At 51.3% G+C, this 19,139-nt stretch overlaps 5 protein-coding genes across 5 annotated transcripts; 4 read left to right on the top strand and 1 right to left on the bottom strand.

Annotated features, from left to right (window-relative positions):
- Window positions 1–460: 460 nt before the first annotated feature.
- Window positions 461–3,798, top strand: MAA_00729 (WD domain containing protein; the record flags this gene model as incomplete). The annotated part of the gene is made up of 2 exons (XM_007818727.1): window positions 461–481; window positions 547–3,798. The coding sequence occupies 2 exons, from the start codon at window positions 461–463 to the stop codon at window positions 3,796–3,798; spliced, it is 3,273 nt and encodes a 1,090-aa protein (XP_007816918.1).
- A 2,002-nt stretch (window positions 3,799–5,800) lies between these two features.
- On the top strand, window positions 5,801–6,056 carry MAA_00730 (uncharacterized protein; the record flags this gene model as incomplete). Its single annotated transcript, XM_007818728.1, has 2 exons — window positions 5,801–5,896; window positions 5,958–6,056. The coding sequence occupies 2 exons, from the start codon at window positions 5,801–5,803 to the stop codon at window positions 6,054–6,056; spliced, it is 195 nt and encodes a 64-aa protein (XP_007816919.1).
- A 4,489-nt stretch (window positions 6,057–10,545) lies between these two features.
- MAA_00731 (L-arabinitol 4-dehydrogenase) lies at window positions 10,546–11,721 on the top strand (the record flags this gene model as incomplete). The annotated part of the gene is made up of 2 exons (XM_007818729.1): window positions 10,546–10,718; window positions 10,791–11,721. The coding sequence occupies 2 exons, from the start codon at window positions 10,546–10,548 to the stop codon at window positions 11,719–11,721; spliced, it is 1,104 nt and encodes a 367-aa protein (XP_007816920.1).
- A 1,988-nt stretch (window positions 11,722–13,709) lies between these two features.
- MAA_00732 (mitochondrial F1F0-ATP synthase, subunit G) lies at window positions 13,710–14,446 on the top strand (the record flags this gene model as incomplete). Its single annotated transcript, XM_007818730.1, has 3 exons — window positions 13,710–13,956; window positions 14,052–14,136; window positions 14,215–14,446. The coding sequence occupies 3 exons, from the start codon at window positions 13,710–13,712 to the stop codon at window positions 14,444–14,446; spliced, it is 564 nt and encodes a 187-aa protein (XP_007816921.1).
- A 3,208-nt stretch (window positions 14,447–17,654) lies between these two features.
- On the bottom strand, window positions 17,655–18,864 carry MAA_00733 (methyl transferase; the record flags this gene model as incomplete). The annotated part of the gene is made up of 5 exons (XM_007818731.2): window positions 17,655–18,108; window positions 18,376–18,435; window positions 18,483–18,634; window positions 18,694–18,787; window positions 18,851–18,864. 5 exons carry the CDS (start codon window positions 18,862–18,864, stop codon window positions 17,655–17,657), a joined length of 774 nt encoding a protein of 257 aa, XP_007816922.2.
- Window positions 18,865–19,139: the final 275 nt, after the last annotated feature.

The following is a 19,139-nucleotide window of genomic DNA, read 5'->3' as shown; positions in this document are numbered from 1 at the left end:
TTGAAACGAGCTGGAGCGAAGAATTATTTGTGTGGTCATATTCTGAGGTTAGGCATTGTTCCCGGCGTTTGGATTGTCTACGATGGGGGCTTTTGGTTGTAGTCTGATCAGAGGCGCTCCCGAATTAGTCCCTAGGACATATGGTATAGAATAGTAAGGGATAAGATTATGAATAAACGCTTCAGTTTAAGTTACATTCTAAATATGCCTGGCACTGAATGTTTTTTCTGTTGTACTCATTTACACAATGTTTTTGTTCGTGACGAATGCTAAGCCCACACAATGGTATCGCGCACCAACCAAACCCTCAAAATTTTTGGCCCACCGCCTTCATTCGCCGTAGCATATCACCGTATTCTTCAATCCGGCAACCAACTACTTTGATGCACTCATGAGGAAATATCTTGATTTAGACTTGCATTTACTTCCTATGGCTTCCTAATTCACGCAATTGATCGCAATGGCTCAAGCGTCATCTACCGTACCTGCCCCCATCCCCCCGCCATTGCCTAGGTTTCTTACCACTTGATACTGACCGGGATACAGTCCAATAGATCTATCAAGCTCAAACGGGAGGTCTCTCAAGTGCCCATCACTTCCGTTGGCTTATACACCACACTATCGGGCAAAGTGTACATAATAGCTGGCGAGGATGGTGATTTGACTGTGTATGATGGCCCTCCCACCGACACAGAGGAACCCATCCATCGGATATGCGTGTTTGAAGACCAGCCCATTCATGGTATTCGCGTCCACAAGGATGAAACGTCCTCCGCTGTCGCAATTCTCCTCTGGGGAGCTTCATACGTCGCTCTCCTCGACGGGACGCCCCTCGACGACGGGAACCAGCCTCTTCTTCTGGCAACCACCTCCGCACCAGACTGGATCTACGACGCAGCCATATCCCCGTGGGACTCGTCCATTGCGGCTTTGGCGACCGCTCACAATGAAGTCGTTCCAATGACGTATCACCCTGACACCCGCGCCCTCACCACGGGCGACGTAACCTCTCCCTCGAGACCGATGCTCTACGCCTCCCATCTACGATGGATATCGCCCACGGACGTCCTGGTGGCAGCAGGAACGGTATTCGGCAACGTCATCGTATGGAAGTACCACGCGGAAACTGCCTCTCACACCATGCTTTTTGTGCTCCGTGGCCACGAGGGATCCATCTACGGGGTAGACATTTCTCCAGAGCTGGCGCTGCCGAATGGCTCGACGGCTCGTCTCCTCGCCAGCTGCAGCGATGACAGGACAATAAGAGTGTGGGATATAAGCAACCATGAGGGACCGCATGAATCTACGCTGGACTGTGTTACGGAAACCGGCTTCAAAGCTGCCGAGCGCTACGACGAGGTGCAGGCCGCCTGTGTAGACGGACAAGTCGTCCCTGTTGCGGTGGCAATGGGCCACGCCTCGCGCATCTGGGGCGTCAAGTTCGGCGTCGACGAGGGACACGTCGTCCGGGATGGTCGGCTGCCCATGTATTCCTTTGGGGAGGACTCTACCGCCCAGCGGTGGGAATTGTCCCTCGGCCCGTCGCTGTCGGGCACGATTTCCCACCGGCAGACGCATTCGCTTCACGACGGCAAACATCTCTGGGCGCGGGCGCTGGATATCCGGAATGGATGGATTCGCATCGCTACCGGCGGCGCAGATGGCAGAATTAGCTTCATTGAGGAGGCGGCTGCTGTTGAAGAGGCCGGCGCCCAGCTGACTACGATAGATGTACCGCATCTGTTACAGTCGCCGTCGGATTCGGCTAGTGCTCGTGAAATGATAAGTCGGTACGACTTTATTCTCGACGACACCATGCTCGCCATCACCAATGCCGGTAGATTGTTTTTGGGTTCATTGTCCGGACCCCAAACGTGGGAAGAGGTCAGTGTTGGTCAAGATGTCGCGCCGGACCTGAAGTCGTGCTATGTCCTGCGGAAAATCGGCCACGGCGCAGCAGTAATAGGAACCACCAGTGGTAGAATTTTCTTCTTCCAGACTCGCCAAGTGAGGCCGGTGGGGAGCGTTCCGGGGCGAATCGTGGAAATCAACCACCTCGCAAGCACCGCCGACACCATCGAGCTGCTGGTTCACCTCCACGGGTCCCCGGCATCGCGGTACTTGACCCTCTCGCCCGCAGGAGACCTTCTTTCAGAGCACCAAATCGCAGGTTTAGACGCCCGGTTCGTCGCCATATCCGCCACAAGATTGGATGATCTGCTCCTAGTCGGCTCCCGCCACGGATGGATGTCTATCCTCGTTCAAAGAGACGACACATGGCACCCGATTCTGGATTTAGCAACACGCAGCCGCGACGCAATCACATCCATCGTTCCCCTCCCGCCTAGCCGGAACCCCTCGTCAGACTCACGACACATCCTCGTCACCAGCCGCGACGCCAAATACAGAATATACCAAATTCGACGGACCGACGCCGCCAATGCTGCCCTAGCCCTTGCCCTTGTACACGAGACGAGCCCCCCCTTTGGGCCCATGATAGAAGGGGCGTGGTTCTTAAACACACCCACACCGGAACTTCTTCTCTACGGATTCAGAAGTAGAGACTTTGTAATCTGGAACGAATCTACGAGGGAAGAAGTCGCCTCGATCAACTGCGGCGGCGCCCACCGCACATTTCGTCTCAACTACAGCGCGGAGCAACCGGAACTATACAGATTCGCGTATACCCGGACATCCAAGCTATCCATCTACTCACAGGCTCGCGTGCCGCATCGTACTGTAAAGTCCGGCACGCACGGTCGTGAGATTCGCGCGCTGAGCTCGAACATGCGGTATGTTGCATCTGGGGCAGAAGATACCTCGATCAGGATATGGGAGTACGTTGCTGTGGATGAGAAGAAAGGAAGGGGGGGAGCGATGCGGTATTTGGCATGTTTAAAGGCCCATATCACGGGAATCCAGAAACTGCACTGGTTTGAAGACGACTATCTTCTTAGTAGTGCTGGGAATGAGGAGTTTTTCGTGTGGCGCGTTCGGACCCTGGATTCTGCGTATGCGGGCCTTGCTGTCGTTTGTGAGGGGAGGTTTGCGGACAAGAGTCCGACCAGGGATTTGCGCATCATGGGTTTCGATGTTTCGAGGGCGGTGGATGGACAGAGGATGGCCATTACGCTGGCCTTTTCTAATTCAACGCTCAAGACGTATGAGTATGGCGCAGATGGTAGCTTCAAGTTGTTCGCGACTGGACTCTATACCGGCGCATGTATCACGCAATTGAGGCATCTTGGCCAGATGGATGAACAACTTTGGATGTTGACGGCGTCTACGGATGGGCACATGGCCTTGTGGAAGACCATAGCAGCATCATCTGCCTTGGGCAGCCTCACGCTGCAGGCTGCTGCTCAATTACACCAGAGTAGCATCAAAAGCCTTGATATGGTCAGACGGAACGGCATCTTTCATATACTAACGGGAGGTGATGATAACGGCCTTGGATTCACAGAAGTTGCCGAGGTCCGGGACGATGCTGGTCATACGGAGTACCGGTTTGCTGGTCGTGGAATCGTTCGCGGCGCTCACGCGGCATCAGTCAACGGTGTTGCACTGCTGGCACAGGGTCAAGATGACGGCAGAGACGGCCTCGTCGTAAGCGTCAGCAACGACCAGCGTATCAAGATTTGGCGAATCGCGAAGAGCAATCCGCAAAGGGTTACACTGGCGAGTTGCATCAGCAGCGGTGTGGCAGATCCCGGTGATGTTGCGGTTGTCGATCAAGGGAGCTCACGGCAGGTGATCCTGGGCGGGATTGGAGTCGAGGCATGGAGTGTTGTGCAGTGAACGACATCTGAGACAGGGTGAAGATTAAGTGGCAGCCATTGAAGTGATGAGTTATGCCGTGGTGTTTGGCCGACTTCACGTTGTTGCCGCTGATGGCCATCCATCCTCCGTTCGCAACGGGAGGAGCAGGCTGTAAGTCTCGGCGATACACGGAGTACATTAGGGTTCTAAAGCGAATGGCGGCAAACCCGAATACAAAGCTCCAATACGGATTAGAGATAAATGTCTTGGACAGTTCGAGAGGCAACCGCCTTGTATGACGGCAGCGAGAACGTAAGCGAGAGTGAAGTCACATATCACACGTCCCAGACGCTACACACGACCCAAGTTGTACCAGATTCAAAAAAGAGTTTGCAAGGACAATGTACCAGCCCGTGGTCGAGTGATTTCGGGCTCGCCATGCTCGAGTAGAAGCTCCAATGGCCAAGTTGGCTCTGTCTGTTGAAAGCAGATACTTGCGTGCCTGCAAGCTACCAGATACCTACTTAAGTACCTAGACAGTAAGGCAGTAGGCAGGTAGTCGATGTGGACAAGTATACACGTCACAGAGTACAAGTACCACTATCAACGAGGCTTTGCTGTGGCTATACGAGCTGGTAGCCGAAATGGCTGACTTGGCAGCAACGGAAGCAGACTCTGCTGACGGCTTGAGTCATTGGAATTTGGATATTCGGTACGTCTTAACATGAAACATGACACCCTGAGGGTTCCTGGTATCGGTAAAGCCTTCGATGCATGACTTTATGCCGGAGTGATCTGCGGATCTGCAGCGCATCAATGATGGGACTGGAGGTGGCGGAAACGGGCATCCCTTAATGAAAACCCTTTTATAAAAAAGTGTTGTGGGAATAAAAATAACTTATAATTTTAAAAAGTGCATTGTATTTCTTTTAATTAAATTTCATATGATCAAAAAGTGCTTACCTAAGTAGTATTATAAAAGAGTAGGGCCAGCAACGGCACTTTAATTACGGGAAGATGGTTTGTCTGATGGAAGGAGTCAGTCACGGTTCCTGCCAAGGCGCAGAAAACAATGCGGTTTCGGACAAGACGCCGTCATTGGCGAGCTGATGTCCGCGCTAGCCCAACACAGCGCATTCACAGCACATGCACAGAGGCCAAGCCACATCTCTGGAAGGAGCGGGCCCCGGCACCATCGACCCCTGCCTGCCCTGCGCGCCCTGCTTGCCATGCTGAGTGTGCCTGGCGGCCAACCACCCGATCTCAGCGGACCAACATTCCAATCCTCCCCCGCGCGCCAATCCATTTGCAGCCCAGGCTAGCACATGTGCATGTATGTACAACCTACTGTACTTAGCACGTCCGTTTGCGCGAGATTCAGTCGTCACATCTCCAGGTTGGCGCCCCGGCAGCACTGCCCTCTCACGACTCACGAAGCACTTGTATTTTCTGTGCTTCATTGTGCCTTGCGAAATGCGCAACCCTGTCGTCTAGTCGTCTGCGTGGAACGCAGAGCCCCGCAATCCCCGTCCTTGTCCGAGCTTTTCACTCGACAGCCTCCATCGTGAGAGAGCACATCGTGGATCCTCGCCTGCCGGCGCTGCATGCGAAGGACGCAGCGACCCCGGTCCAAATACTATCTGCACCACCAGCTGGGTTTTGCCTTGGCCGCTCGGCCTCCCGTCCGCTGCTCCAAGTTGTCCAAGTGTCTGCACATAAGTATGTACGATCGGATCCTCCCAGGCTCGCGGCTCTCACCCCGCAAGCTTGTTCAGAAAGATCGACACTCACTCCTTCCTCGCTTTGACCTCCTCGGTTGCACAGTCGTTCCCCCGACTTTGGGTAGATTTTCCATTGTTTGTCTGGCAACTTTGCCTGCCCGTCTTTATATCCGGTTCCTTTCAGCCCTCACTTCGAAACTCGGTTCCCTCTAGCAAAAAAGCGAGCCGCCAAAAAAAAACTTTTTCCATATCAGACACTGCATCTTTTGACGCATTTCACATTTCATCGACAAATCATTCTTCTCTGCATATCAGCAACCATGAAGTTTCAATCTCTTCTAGCAGCTACCATTATGTCCTCGCCTGTTATGATTGCTATTGCAGCCCCCGTTGGTCCTTTGGGTCCATGCCCAGACGTAAGTACCTAGGTCAATACTTTCCTCCGGTTGAACTTAAGTCTCCTAATGCGTTCTCCAGTCAAAGATTGATGCTATCCTCATCGGCCGAATGAAACCTGAGGAATGTTGTTCATATGGAATATGCAAGGGCGATGTGGTCATCTCCGTCGGGGAGTAGGTACTACAAACCAAAATCAGTCAAAACCGTCGACGGCACCGAGCAGACACTCGAATTTTCTTTATCGTTTCTAGCATTCACCGGCGTTTGATACAAAAGACCTTGACTTTTTTTCTGGAATTGGAGCAACTGGACGACTCGGTTGGGCTCAGCCACAAGCTACGGAACAGGACTGACAGAGTACCCGTCTATTTTTTTGTGTTTTATTTTCTTTCACTGTACGGAAACCTGGGGTATGCATTGGTGCAGAATATTGCAATTTTACGAATGTTATGAATAAGGGTCACAGGCTACACTGGGCTGCTCTTCAATGAGCTCTATAAGCATCACCTACAAGAGGCAATAGTTTCAGGACTGAGATCAACTCGTAGCGAGTTGACCTGGTCATTAGGTAGAATCAACGTGCGGTCCTTCTATGAATCGAACGGACTCGTTGAATACGAACTGTCAACATGAAACTCTGGCATATCTTGGGCCCTCTCTGTGACTCCAGCCAAGCTTTGCACATTGGTTGGTACCCATCCAAAATTCGGAACATGCCTGTTTAGCCCAGTAGTCTCCAGTCTCTCCACCTCTGGCCCAGCATCGGAGCCATTTCGCAAACGGGTTAGAGATCCCTGCACAAGACGACTCGTTCGTAATATGTACTAGTGCTATCAGGTTGCATCAGGAGGAATAGTAGCACTAGTAGCGGCTTTTTATCCAGCGATGGAGATTGTACAAGAATGAGGTCATTGGTCTTGGCGGACTCCCGTCCGTCGGTGATGCGTGTTGGCAGCACCGAATACGATCTTAATGGTAAAGCGTATCCGAGGCCTGCCCCCCTGGTCGAGAATGCGGGAAAGGGTATATTCTGAGTTGGAATTATTGAATGCATCGAGAGCACAGAGCAGGAAGATGGATTGTGGACTGAGCCGACACGTAATGGGACCCATGCCTTTTGCTTTGTAGCCGGTGGGAGGAGCGTTCCCCTGGATGTGGAGGCATTCATTCTCTGCCATGCTCAGCTGCATGACACGGCGGGAGAGTGCCACGTACAAGATATCACCGTGTGGGTTGAAATACGGCCTCGCTTTCCCTCAACAGTCAGCTTCGGGAGGGCGCCCGGCTGACGGCTGACGGGCTTGGAGGTTTCCCAGAGGATGGGATTGTGTGGATAGGAATGCGATTATTGATCTCGGTTGGCCAGGGGTGTTCATTTCCTGCGCTTACGGATACGGATGATGGCTGGGTGCGAGTTGGCTTGCCTTGGCTTGGTTCGGGCGTTGCCGAGTGTGGTGGGTGGTGTTGGCTGGGCGGCTGGGCTGGTGCCAAGGCACAAGGGAGGGGACTCGAGGGACCATGGTGCCCATGGACTGACTTTGTAGGTGAGGTGAATTTGCCCGGACTCGGAATTAATAAGCAAGTCGTTGATATCTGTTTCCATCCCATGTGCTGCCCGCTTTGCGAATCACGACATGTATGTACTGTATGTGAGTAGTAAGTGCCCTCGAAGGCGAAATAGGTACTAGTGTGATGGATCTCTCTCTACTTAGGTTAGAAAAACCAAGGTACTAGGCACCCAGCAGCTAAACGGCAATGGCCACGACGAGACCAAGTTCTGCCGTTTCGTTGGGTGAGCCGCTCGTTTTCCCTACATGTACGTACGCCTTTTACATGATTGTGTGCCTTAGGTAGGTACTTGGCCGATACAGGCTTCTTGTAAATGTGACCAAAGCGGCCCAAACTGGACATCGAAACACGATTCGATCCCAGCTCTGTCAAACCAAGCACTTAAGGATTTCCCTCAGTATAATAGTTTGCAGCCTTGAATACTCCTACTCGTAATATTGAGTAAGTAGTCCACCTTGTACATCTACGTCATCAACGGGATAGAATCTCCCCAACTCCAGCTCAGCGCCACATACTGTTCAAGCGAGCCGTTGCGGTGGACAAGCTGGGCTCTTCGTCGATGAGTCTCACTGGCGACTTGACTGCTTGGCTCTTTTCACAATAGGCATAATGGGTCATCCAATCGTCAACAAGACGCCGTATCAGTGTGCAGTCGGCATATATCCAGGTCAAGTAGAAGACGTCTTGTGCTATCCTTGCAACTGTCCAGATCCCCAGGGCTGCAAATGAATGGTTACATTTGCTTGTCTCAAGCCCAGGGTTCCCTTACAGGCCTTCGCAAATTTATCCAGCCTTAGGGTACTCGCGTCTGTAGGCCTAGCATCTCCTCCCTCTGGTTCTCGTGACTCACAATCAATACCAGATCTCGCTGCGAGTGCGAGAAGAGATTATTCGCTTGTTACCAGGGCAAAAAAGTGTTCCTGTATGCGATGCGCGGAGCGGGGCCAGTATTTGCCCAGATTTGTAGCGTAGCTGGGAAATTGCCTGTACAAGAAGCCTTCTTTTTTCTGGTCTAAAGGAACCGCGAGGAAGTTGATCTGTAAAGAGCAGTCGAGCATCTGGGTTATCTTCAAAATCTCGGCAGCAACGACCAAAGGCATCCGTCGCATCACCATGGCAGTCTTTCTCAACGCCAACGAGAGCAGCTATGATGTTCCAGTTCCTAAGGCTTGAGTTAACGCTTTACGAAAAGAGATATACGGCTCGATGAGCGCGGCACTTCAGCACATCCATGGACAGTACAGTCTCTCCTCTTTCATCTTGTGCAAGAATAGAAAATTCCTTACTTTGTCGTGTCGAATGTTGCTAGCTGACCAGAGACAGCGGTTGCGGAGGTCGTGGAACTCGGAATCGAGGGTATACACCTTCTCCAGCAAAAATGTGCTGTATCGTCTCGGCCACTAGGGGTTGTGGCCTGTATAGGTGTAAAATGACGATTATCCATGGTCACGTAAGGATGTGACTATATCGACATCCCTACTCGTGGCTGCTATATGTAACGTTGCCCATCAGATGTTATACTTGACAAAAGCATCGCCCCCAAGTTCAATGAAGATCTGTGAGTCATTCCATATCATTTATACAGAGTACCGCACCGCAATATGGAGTGTCGTCTGGCCTGCAGAGTCCGTCCCACATGCGTTTATGTCTATGTACACCAGGTTGGCGAGACCGCATCGATGCCTAGTATAGTCTATGCACCCTACTCCTACTTTTACACCTTGACACATTAGCTGATGATACATTGTAATCTAGGAGGACTCACCACAAACTCTTTGATGTGTCAGGCACCACTTCGGTCATTGTCCAATACTTGTGTTTTGCCATCTACTCCGAATGCATCGATCAGGAGGTCCAAGACTACGCAACAAAGCAATAGTATATCGTGCGCAGTATTCCAAAACAAAGGACCGTGCTTGCATATAGTTAGCAAAGGCAAGCATATTTTGCCGGAAGATGTGTCCTGTATGATTTGCTGGCAGGCATTGATCGTAGAAGAGGTATATAACCGCGCCTATGGGCTTGCAAGATTGGACAAAACTCTTCGCGTCATCTGAGTGCATCTGCACGCTGGTTCACCCTTTCTCGTCACATGTATGATAGACCCTTACGACACTTCCGATCTCGGCTAGTTCTGGACCAATGGACAGGCTGTTGGACCCTTCGATCGGGTGCATCTACCTCCGCAGTACTGCTATGCAACGCTTAGAGGCGCGGCGGTAGAATATCCCATTGGAGCGGCTATAACGATATAAAGAGGTCCATATCCCAAGAACTGGAAATTTATCAATATAGATGAATGCCAATCATGTTGCCTGTTCCGAAAAAGTGCCAGAGGTTCCATTGCAAAAGACGCAGAATTTGTGCTCAAGCGGACACTACCCCATTTCCCCATGCGTTCCCTGTCGACCGGTCCTGCAGATAGGCCCAATTCGAACGACGGGATGGATGGGGTCTCGCCGGGTGGTGTTCCAAACCTGTCGACCTGTCGTGGCTTGTTGCACAACATGGCTGAACTGCCGTTGTTTCCACGACAGCTTCCTCTCCGACTGCGATATGCGGCACGGATTCCTCGAGAAGCAGGAAAAGGGGTCTCGTGACGGCCGGGTCGCATCCGTGTCTTGCAACTGGTCAAGACGTGACGAATGATCTTATTCCCTTTGGTTCAGATCGGAGCTGTCATTGAGCTGTGATTGGCGCGGTAGCTGGAACTCTGCTGTAGTAGTTGGCTCGAGGTTCCTCCATGTCGAGAGCACGAGCACACAGCTGGCTGGTGGGTTGCACCTTCTCCACGCAGATTTGAGGGGCTCCACCGAGGCGTGGCACTTCAACCCGCTTCAACTTCGAGCGGGGAGGACCGGCGATTTGCCCGAGCTTCACTCTGGTGCTGCAAAGGTGAGCGAGGGCTTGCCGCTAAGGCGCCTCCTCGGAAATGCTGTTCTACATCGATGTTCGTCTTTGCATGTTCTCGTCTTGTGCCGGCAGGGTGCTTCAGGCGAGTATAAGAGCCAGGCGCTTGCTTCACCCTTGAGCCACACGCAGTCTGTTTCAATACCCATCCATTCCCTTCGAATAGTAGTCCATTTTGCCTACCAAGATGCCCCCCGCAGCCGCCGGCCTTTCTCTGAAGCCAAATATTGGTGTTTATACGAATCCAAAGCATGACTTGTGGATTAGCGAGGCCGAGCCTACTGCTGAGAGTGTTTCCGCGGGCTCGGATTTGAAACCCGGTGAAGTGACAATTGCTATTCGAAGCACCGGTATTTGCGGGTGAGTTTGCATTTCTTCCGCCTCCTTTGTATCGCTTCACAGAAAACGTGCGTCCTGACCACATGGAACTAGCTCTGATGTTCACTTTTGGCACGCTGGCTGTATCGGCCCCATGATTGTGGAAGGAGACCACATCCTGGGTCATGAATCTGCTGGCGACGTCATCGCAGTGCACCCATCCGTCACAAGCTTGAAGGTTGGAGACCGTGTGGCAGTTGAGCCCAACATCATCTGCAATGCTTGCGAGCCCTGCTTGACAGGGCACTACAACGGCTGCGAGAATGTCGCCTTCTTGTCCACTCCCCCCGTGCCGGGGCTTTTACGCCGATATGTCAACCACCCGGCTGTGTGGTGCCACAAGATTGGCGACATGTCGTATGAGAACGGCTCACTTCTTGAGCCCTTGAGTGTAGCTCTTGCCGGCATGCAACGAGCCAAGATGCAGCTCGGAGACGCAGTCCTGGTCTGTGGTGCCGGCCCAATCGGACTGGTCACTTTACTGTGTTGCGCTGCCGGTGGCGCTAGCCCCCTCGTTATCACTGACATATCAGAGAGCAGACTCGCTTTTGCCAAGGAGCTCTGCCCGCGCGTAATTACTCACAAGATCGAACCCGGCTCCGCTGAGGACACGGCAAAGGCCATTGTAAAAGCATTTAACGGAGTTGAGCCTGCCCTGACCATGGAGTGCACCGGTGTCGAAAGCAGCATCAGCGCTGCCATCTGGGCGACCAAGTTTGGCGGCAAGGTGTTCATCATTGGTGTTGGAAAGAACGAAATCAACATTCCATTCATGCGCGCCAGCGTGCGTGAAGTCGACATTCAGCTGCAATACCGGTACAGCAACACTTGGCCTCGAGCCATTCGCCTGGTGGAAAGCGGTGTCATTGATTTGTCGAGGTTGGTGACGCATAGGTTCCCCCTTGAAGACGCCTTGAAGGCCTTTGAGACGTCGGCAGACCCGAAGAGCGGGGCTATCAAGGTACAGATTCAGAGTTTTGACTAGAACCGCCGTTGATGAAACTATTTGCATCGATTGTAAAGTAGAGAGTGGTGTATTCCGAAGTGAAGGTGAATTCCCAAATGGGAGCGTATATGGGTGTAAGGGACTGGCGTACAGGAGATGTAGCATGAGAACTTGAAAAAAAATACGTTTTGGTGTGTGAATGAATGCGGAGCAGGACAAATTGTGTTTACGCTGACAGATAACAACGCTTTTGGTGGCTCAGAAGGCTGGCAACAGAGAACCCTGGGCTAATTAGCAGCATTACAATACCACCACCTGGCTAATGATGTAAGTTTTTATATCCATAAGCCTAGAATCCATAACGGAGTTCTCCGTGCATTCACGTGGCAAAGAACCAAACAACCCCGAAGATACAACATCAACTGTCAAGGTTATGAGAAAAGACTTACAGGACCAGAAGCACAGATAAGATAACTCCCAGAACATATTACCAGTCATCAGTAGACGGTAAAACCCCGTCTTTGACACCGCCGTGGGTTTTACCAGCCCTCTGACAGGCTGATCAATCCCCAGTGCCGGACATATTGCCAACGCACAAGCAACCATGTCCACAGAAATCCTGGTCTCGCACGTATTACATATATCTCCAGATTGTTTGTTGCAGAAGACTCTGTCAAGTCCCCCTCGACAACACCCACCACTCTGCGGTCCGCTTCTGGAACGTGGCACAAGAACCAGTCAGATGAAACCCATCGCCACCTCCTCCCACAATCGTAAAACGGCACGTTGCGTGCCGCCCACGTCCCGCTGTATATGTAGGTAGTCCGTTCACCGCTGCGATCACGCGCTCTCAAGGCCCACGGGTAGTCCCAAGACAAAACAACCTTATAGTTGTCGGAAGTCAGCCGAGTGATGTAGCTCAGCTTGACCGCCGCAAACCCGAAGTTTTCGAAGACAGGAGCATTGGGGGAAACCGCTTCCATTGGCTTGGACGTTTTGGCTCTCTACAAGCACGGGGCCGAATCTAGTGGTGCGGCGATATTTCCTATCCCATAATGACGGTCATATTACTGTGAGCGGCACTTTGGACGGTAGTGACGACGGAGAAGGTTTTAATGCTGTTATGCGTGGTTTTGCGAGGGGAGACGAGGGCGAATTCCGCTACGGCCGGAGACAAGATTGCCAGCACGCTTGCTGTTGATGAGAAGATGGCGGCATACTGGGTAATTTTTCACCTTGAACCAATGCTGGTCCTTTTTTTTTTCAAAGCTATGATAGCATTAGTGTTTCAGAGGTATCTGCATGCTTGTTCTTTTGCTGGGGGTGATTGTATGATTACACGGTGCTAGGAATGATATGGATGATAACATAGCCGAGGCCATCATAACGCATTCATTCGCACCAGACCAACTGCGTGCGGCTAGAGAAGAGCCTTTCGTTTTGTGCACAAGCTGTATTGTGAAAGACGTTGTGATTGCTGCGGATACGATGCACATTACGCCCATTCATCAAGACACAACAAAGTTGCAGGCTGTGAGCTGGATGGGACAAGATCGAGTTGGCATGGCGTACTTCCCTTTCGTATAACAGAATATATTGAATTAAAAATAGAATATCATTCGAATCGCGAATCCCACAGTACCAATGTACAATGAGTAGAAACGCGCGTTCTCGGGCTTTGATACCGACAAAGTCAACTATTTGCTTGAGCCACGACGCTCAGGAGTCGGGATTCAGGAACATGTGCCTGGCCAAGACGTATCCGAAAACAGCCTAGCGCCGACCAACCACGAACCATCCAATCCAATCGGCCAAGGAAACCACCTCACGAATTCTCCCGAGCTTTTTTTCTCTCTCAGCCAGAAACAGCCGACTACGAACGCCCCAAACCGCCGTCAATTGCTCCCGCAGCGCATCAATCCGCACCGGAAGGTATCTCGTCGTCTCATCCCCGACTCTGCGAGCAAGCCCTCTCGTCTCTCGTCTCTCCCGACCGCGCCGCACCGCACCGCACAAACCGACACACCATGGCCATGTCGCTCGCTCGCCCCATGATCCGCTCGCCGGCTCTGCGGATGGCATCTCGCCGCTTCGAGAGCACCGCTGCCAGCAAGGCCAGCGAAGCCGCCAAGGACACCGCCTCCAAGGCCCAGCAGGGCTTATCACGCGTCACCAGCGCCGCCGGTCCCGCCATTGCCGGCGCTGCCAGAGGCGTAGGCAATGCTCTGGGCAAGATTGGCGGCCGTACCGGACGTCTGATTGCCTTTGTTGAGCGTGAGTGTTTCGCCTCTTCAGCGCATCGTTTTTTCCACGAGCACCGTCAGGGCGATGCCATTGGGTGTTTGTTTCGATGCTAACGTCTTTGCTAGGCCAAACCCCCTTCGTTGTCTACTACTCCAAGGTCGGCGCCGAGGTTGCCAAGCTGGTCTTCCAGGGCCAGAAGATGAGCCCTCCGTACGTAGCCATGCATCCTCCCCCCCTCTGCCCAAGCAAGCCATTGAGCGTAGCCCCCTAACATTGAATGCGATGCAGCTCCGTGGCCACTTTCCAAAACACCTACCAGACCCTCTGGCGATCCTTCCAGCGAGGCACCCTCTTCCAGACACCCCAGAACATCCTCCAGCAGGCCCGCAACCTCAGCAACGCCCAGCTCGCCACCGCCGGTGTCGTTGCCGCCGAGTGCCTCGGTTTCTTCACCGTCGGTGAGATGATTGGCCGCTTCAAGATTGTCGGATACCACGGCGAGACCGCCTCGCACCATTAAGCAAAGCACGTCTGCGTGGTGACGAACAACAAACTGGGGAGGGGGTCCGACAGTCTTCCCTTTAGCATGCAGCTAGGGGAGGATCAGGAAAGATGGGTATATGAGCGCAAAAAGAAGCCGAGATAGAGATGGACGGGGGGAATAAAATAGACGTGAGGATAATTCGTTGGTCGAGGCTGCCTTTTCTTGTCCCTGTAGATAGGACGAACAGTTTGGGCGCGTCCGTTTTCATTTGCTGCCCGGCCTTGGGGACTCCGACGGCAGCGACAAACACCAATGTGTTTGAAGCTTTTTTCTTTTGTCATATTGTACATCAGACGCATTATCATTACCACGGCGGTTTCCGTCCGGCGTGGCAATCAACAGGAACTGACATGATGATATCAAGGACATGTGTCTTGCTGTGGCTGTATCATCCGCGGATTCACTCGAGTTCCCGTAGCAGTGGTGACATGTTGATGCGGCGTCTGGCAACTACTTAGACACGGCTCCAAGAGACCATGCGCTGCGGCCACCACATTGAACATTTCCTAGTAGCACAGCAACCTGTAGCCGTATTCTGGAAGATACTAGGTGCCTTGAATACCTACCAGGTACCCGTTGGCAACTAAGTGGACTCAAGTGCTACTTACTTAAAAGTGGTAAGACCACTTAGTTGCTGACGGGTAAACAAGACAGTCGATATACGGCGCCACCCGAATACGGAGTACTGACTAAGGCACCTAGTACATATCACTACTTAGTACTTAGTAGGTAAGTACTTAACGTTACCGTCCAAACCAACGGGCCAGGCCGCTCATTGGCAGACTACATTAAGTACTTCCTACTTTGAGTACTTAAGCATGTATATCAGAAAAAAGTAACCTTTCATCAAAACGGACCGGCATCACTCAAGACGTAAAATCAAACATTGGCCCCGTCAAGCCTTGTACAACCCCCAAACACGATCCAAACTGTCGTGCCGTGGCTGGAATGTGTCCACCATGGTATGGTGGACGGGCGCTGAAGCCCGACAATTATATGTGCGCTATTAAAGCCTCTACGCCTACTCCCGACAACACGACGCAGCGTTTAAACTCGTCACACTTGTGCCCGGCCGTCCTCCATATACCACGGCCATCCAGCAACGGAAACTTTTCAATCAAAGTGAGCTCTGGGCAAGCTCCCATCGGCATTGGCATCTCGGCACTTGATCAGCCGCAGACGCCGCACATGACGCATCCAACGCACAAAACGAGGCCAATGGTTCATGTCTGTCTCAACACCCGTCGTACACGAGGCTCGGTGCTGACATTACTGCTCCCTTATTATGTCCTTGTCTGCAGCCCGTTGCTGGCTTCTGACCCTGGTCGAGCAGCGGGCGTGCACCCCAGCTTTTCCATTGTACCACCAGACGGCATAAGGCGAACCAACTAGCATCCATGTAACTACAAACTCTGTACATTTTTGTGCAAGTAATGACTACATAACTTGCGAAACTTCCTGCTCCGTCGTCCGGCGCCTTAAAGCCATTTGGCTGGGCCTGGCGGCAAATGGAATTGACCCCTCCGGTAACCCTCTTGAAGCCAGGGATAACCGATCAAACTCCCAAACATTCAACATAGACCCACCGTCGCAACGCCTGCAACCCTGCAACCCTACCATCGTAATGCTACATCCAGTCTTGGGCCCGAAATCACATCCGCTTTGCCTGTACACTGCCCCTCCCTTGTCCTTATTATCGTTCCGGCTCTAGAATCTACCGTCCAACAGACACGTGCGCCCAAAATACCGGCCAAGAAAATCAAAAACAAAAAAAAAAAAAGATGCCAGTCGAGCGTGCGAAGTGAACGCCCACGAGATTAGTCGCGCTTTGTACACTTTTGACAATGAATCAATGTGGCAATTCTTGCATTTGCCCTTCTTTGTCTTTATTCCGTGCTCCTGCCGCTTTGTGTCTGGGTTGAGGCTCTGACTCGGTCCTCTGGATTCCAGGGTATTCATGGTTGTTCTCCCGTGCGGCCATCTTTCCCGCAGACCCGGGAGACATATGTTACTTCAAAGTAGCGCTTTGCGCCCCTTTGCGTCCTCTTCGTTGAGTATTACGGGACGTTTGATGCTCTTCTTCAATGTCACACGGTCAAGACTTGGACAAAGGTATCGGACTACAAAGGTTACACAGTAACAAGGAAGGTATCACGAGAGCCCGGAGTCGGACTTTAGCGAGGGCTGCCTCAGACCTCTAGGGCTCTCCGACTTCTTGGATTTATAGAGACCTCTGACCCCTCAAGGCTTTTTAAAAAACCAAGGACCTTCGATACTTCAAAGTCGATTATTAAATTGATATATAAACCATCCCTTCCAAGCCCAGTCATGCTGCCCTTGTCACATTCAACTAAAGTCTCAAATTTCATGCCACACTTAACGAGAGTGCTCCTAAAACACCTGGATTGTCGGCACCAGATACATGTATTTGGCGTTTAGTCGCAGCGAGTCTAGGCAGCCTGCTCTAGTCTGCTCCCAAAAGTAACCAACAAAAGCACGTGCTAGAATTCGCTCTCCAAAGCCGTCCACAGGCTTCTACCAGCCCGCACATTGAAGAAAGTAGTATTGGTAGCTCATGTGCCCGTAATATTTGCTTGTTCGTTGATAGCTGCCTTGCGGGCTTTGCAAACCGACTCTCGTTCCGGGGGCGGGGGCCTGCTGGTAGCCATATCATGATAGAGGCGTAATTTGAACAATACAATAAGATTATGGACAAAAATAGCGGGGGAAAGGGTATCATATGCGGCACACACTGCTGTTGATCACTTGCTTGACTGGGATCTGTACAGGTACCCTTCACCCAAGGTCCGCCCATAGTTCCTTATTAATAATAACAATAAAATAAAGAATGGCCGAAATAAATACGTTGAAACAAAAATGGGCCTCGGAATATTCATTTCGTGACATATGAAGCAAGTATCTGTAATTGCAATTGCTGTAGTGTATGCTACTTTGTGTTTCGTTGTATGAAGTTTCGACGAAAGGCTGCTTTATGCAGCTCCCTCGTTTACATCTGCTCCTATAAAGGTCCTAAACAACTCGGGGTAATCAAAACTTTGGTTGTGTGATGCCGTAATGCCAACTTGGTTAATTGGATGGTTTTCGTGCCAACCAAATATGCCTGGGTAAAATGTTGATTAGTATCGTCTCGGCTTGCCTCTTTGTCAATGTATTAACAGAGAACTTACGCATTAAAGTAGGTGCGAAGGCGCATCTCCAAACTCTCATAGATGGCTCTCTCACATATGCCACGAACTTCATCCTCCCTCATGCCCAACCCTATTATCATAGGCCACAAGCTCATGCCTTCGACCCCACGAGTAAAGCACATGTTGAGCCATCTCGCACCCTCCCGCTTATAATATTCGGGCATCCAGGGTGACATGTAAAGACGAATAGTTTTCTCCTCGACATTGGTAAATCCAACATCCTCAATTGTCTGTCGAATCGCAGCTCCATCGATTCTGCCATTGCGGCCCAACGTTTCTAACCCTGTCATATAAAGGTTTGACCACTCCTCGAGAGCCGATGGCGAGTCTGGCATGCCGTTTCCCTCTTTATCTACATCATTTTCATCCCAACGAGGCACCCATTCGATCTCAACATGCTCTAGATACCCCGACCCAGGGAGCAGGTGACTGCAACATTGTGAGTTATACCGAGCAGAGAACTAGGGGTTATGAGGAAATGGTTTTCTTTTCTTACTTGTATATGTTGCGGTAAATTTGCGGCCACAGGACAGTGTGGATGCTCCCAAAAAGCATTCGAATATGCACTAAATCGCAACGTGTCATCAAAGAGTCCCAACATGGATCCTCAATGTCAAACTGTACAGCCGTCATCCCAATGGGAAGGCTTCTCCAGGTTAGCTGTGAGACTGCCATAGTATAAAGGTTGGTACGTACTATTGGGGCTGAAATTTATGAAGGTCTACAGTCATGATCTCCGACTGCCGACCGGTTCTGCTATATGATTAGGACATAGAAAATTCTAATAGAAGCACCTAACTGACCTTTCCGCAACATGAACGGCCCATATACCACTTCCAGTGCCTAGATCCATGATTCGAAGAGGCCGGTTTTCGGCCAGCGGAGCGAGATAAAGTTCATCTTGTTGGACAACCAGGAACAATTTGTGAATCATATCCAATCTGCTACTCTCTTCCTAAATAATCGAGTTAGGAATTAAGGAGTAAATATATGAGTACGAGACAGCTAACATACCTTATCAATCGGAAATAGATATTTCCCAGGTCGCCATGATGCATAATATCGTCCATACCGTACAAAGTAGTCTCCTTCTTTAGCTCCATCGCATCTGCAAAGGTATTGTTAGTTATAGTCACCTTACTGAAAGCATCAAGAGTTTTGAGGGGCATACGGATTGTGGGACATCTTGCCCTCGTTGCCCGAGCAGAGCTGGCCCCTGAGACAACGCGAGAGTCCGGCGGGAGGCACTGAGACGTAATTTTTGGTTGGAGTCCCAGGGTTCGACGGGGAGACTTGGTTGCGGTTTAACTGTTGTCGATAACTTGGTTTCGTGATCTGACGAGTCGTCTTACAGCACTATAACCCAAATGTTAGAGACATCATCAAGGTAAAAAGGCAAGGAACTGTTCAAGCCGAGAGTAATGACAACGTATGGGAGATAAGTAGAAAAGAAGACTGCC

The sequence above is a fragment of the Metarhizium robertsii genome (genome assembly GCF_000187425.2).
Source record: "Metarhizium robertsii ARSEF 23 chromosome Unknown MAA_Scf_7, whole genome shotgun sequence".
Lineage (NCBI taxonomy): Eukaryota > Fungi > Ascomycota > Sordariomycetes > Hypocreales > Clavicipitaceae > Metarhizium > Metarhizium robertsii.
The sequence above is the reverse complement of the archived record's forward strand: the minus strand, read 5'-3'. Positions and strand labels throughout refer to the sequence as shown.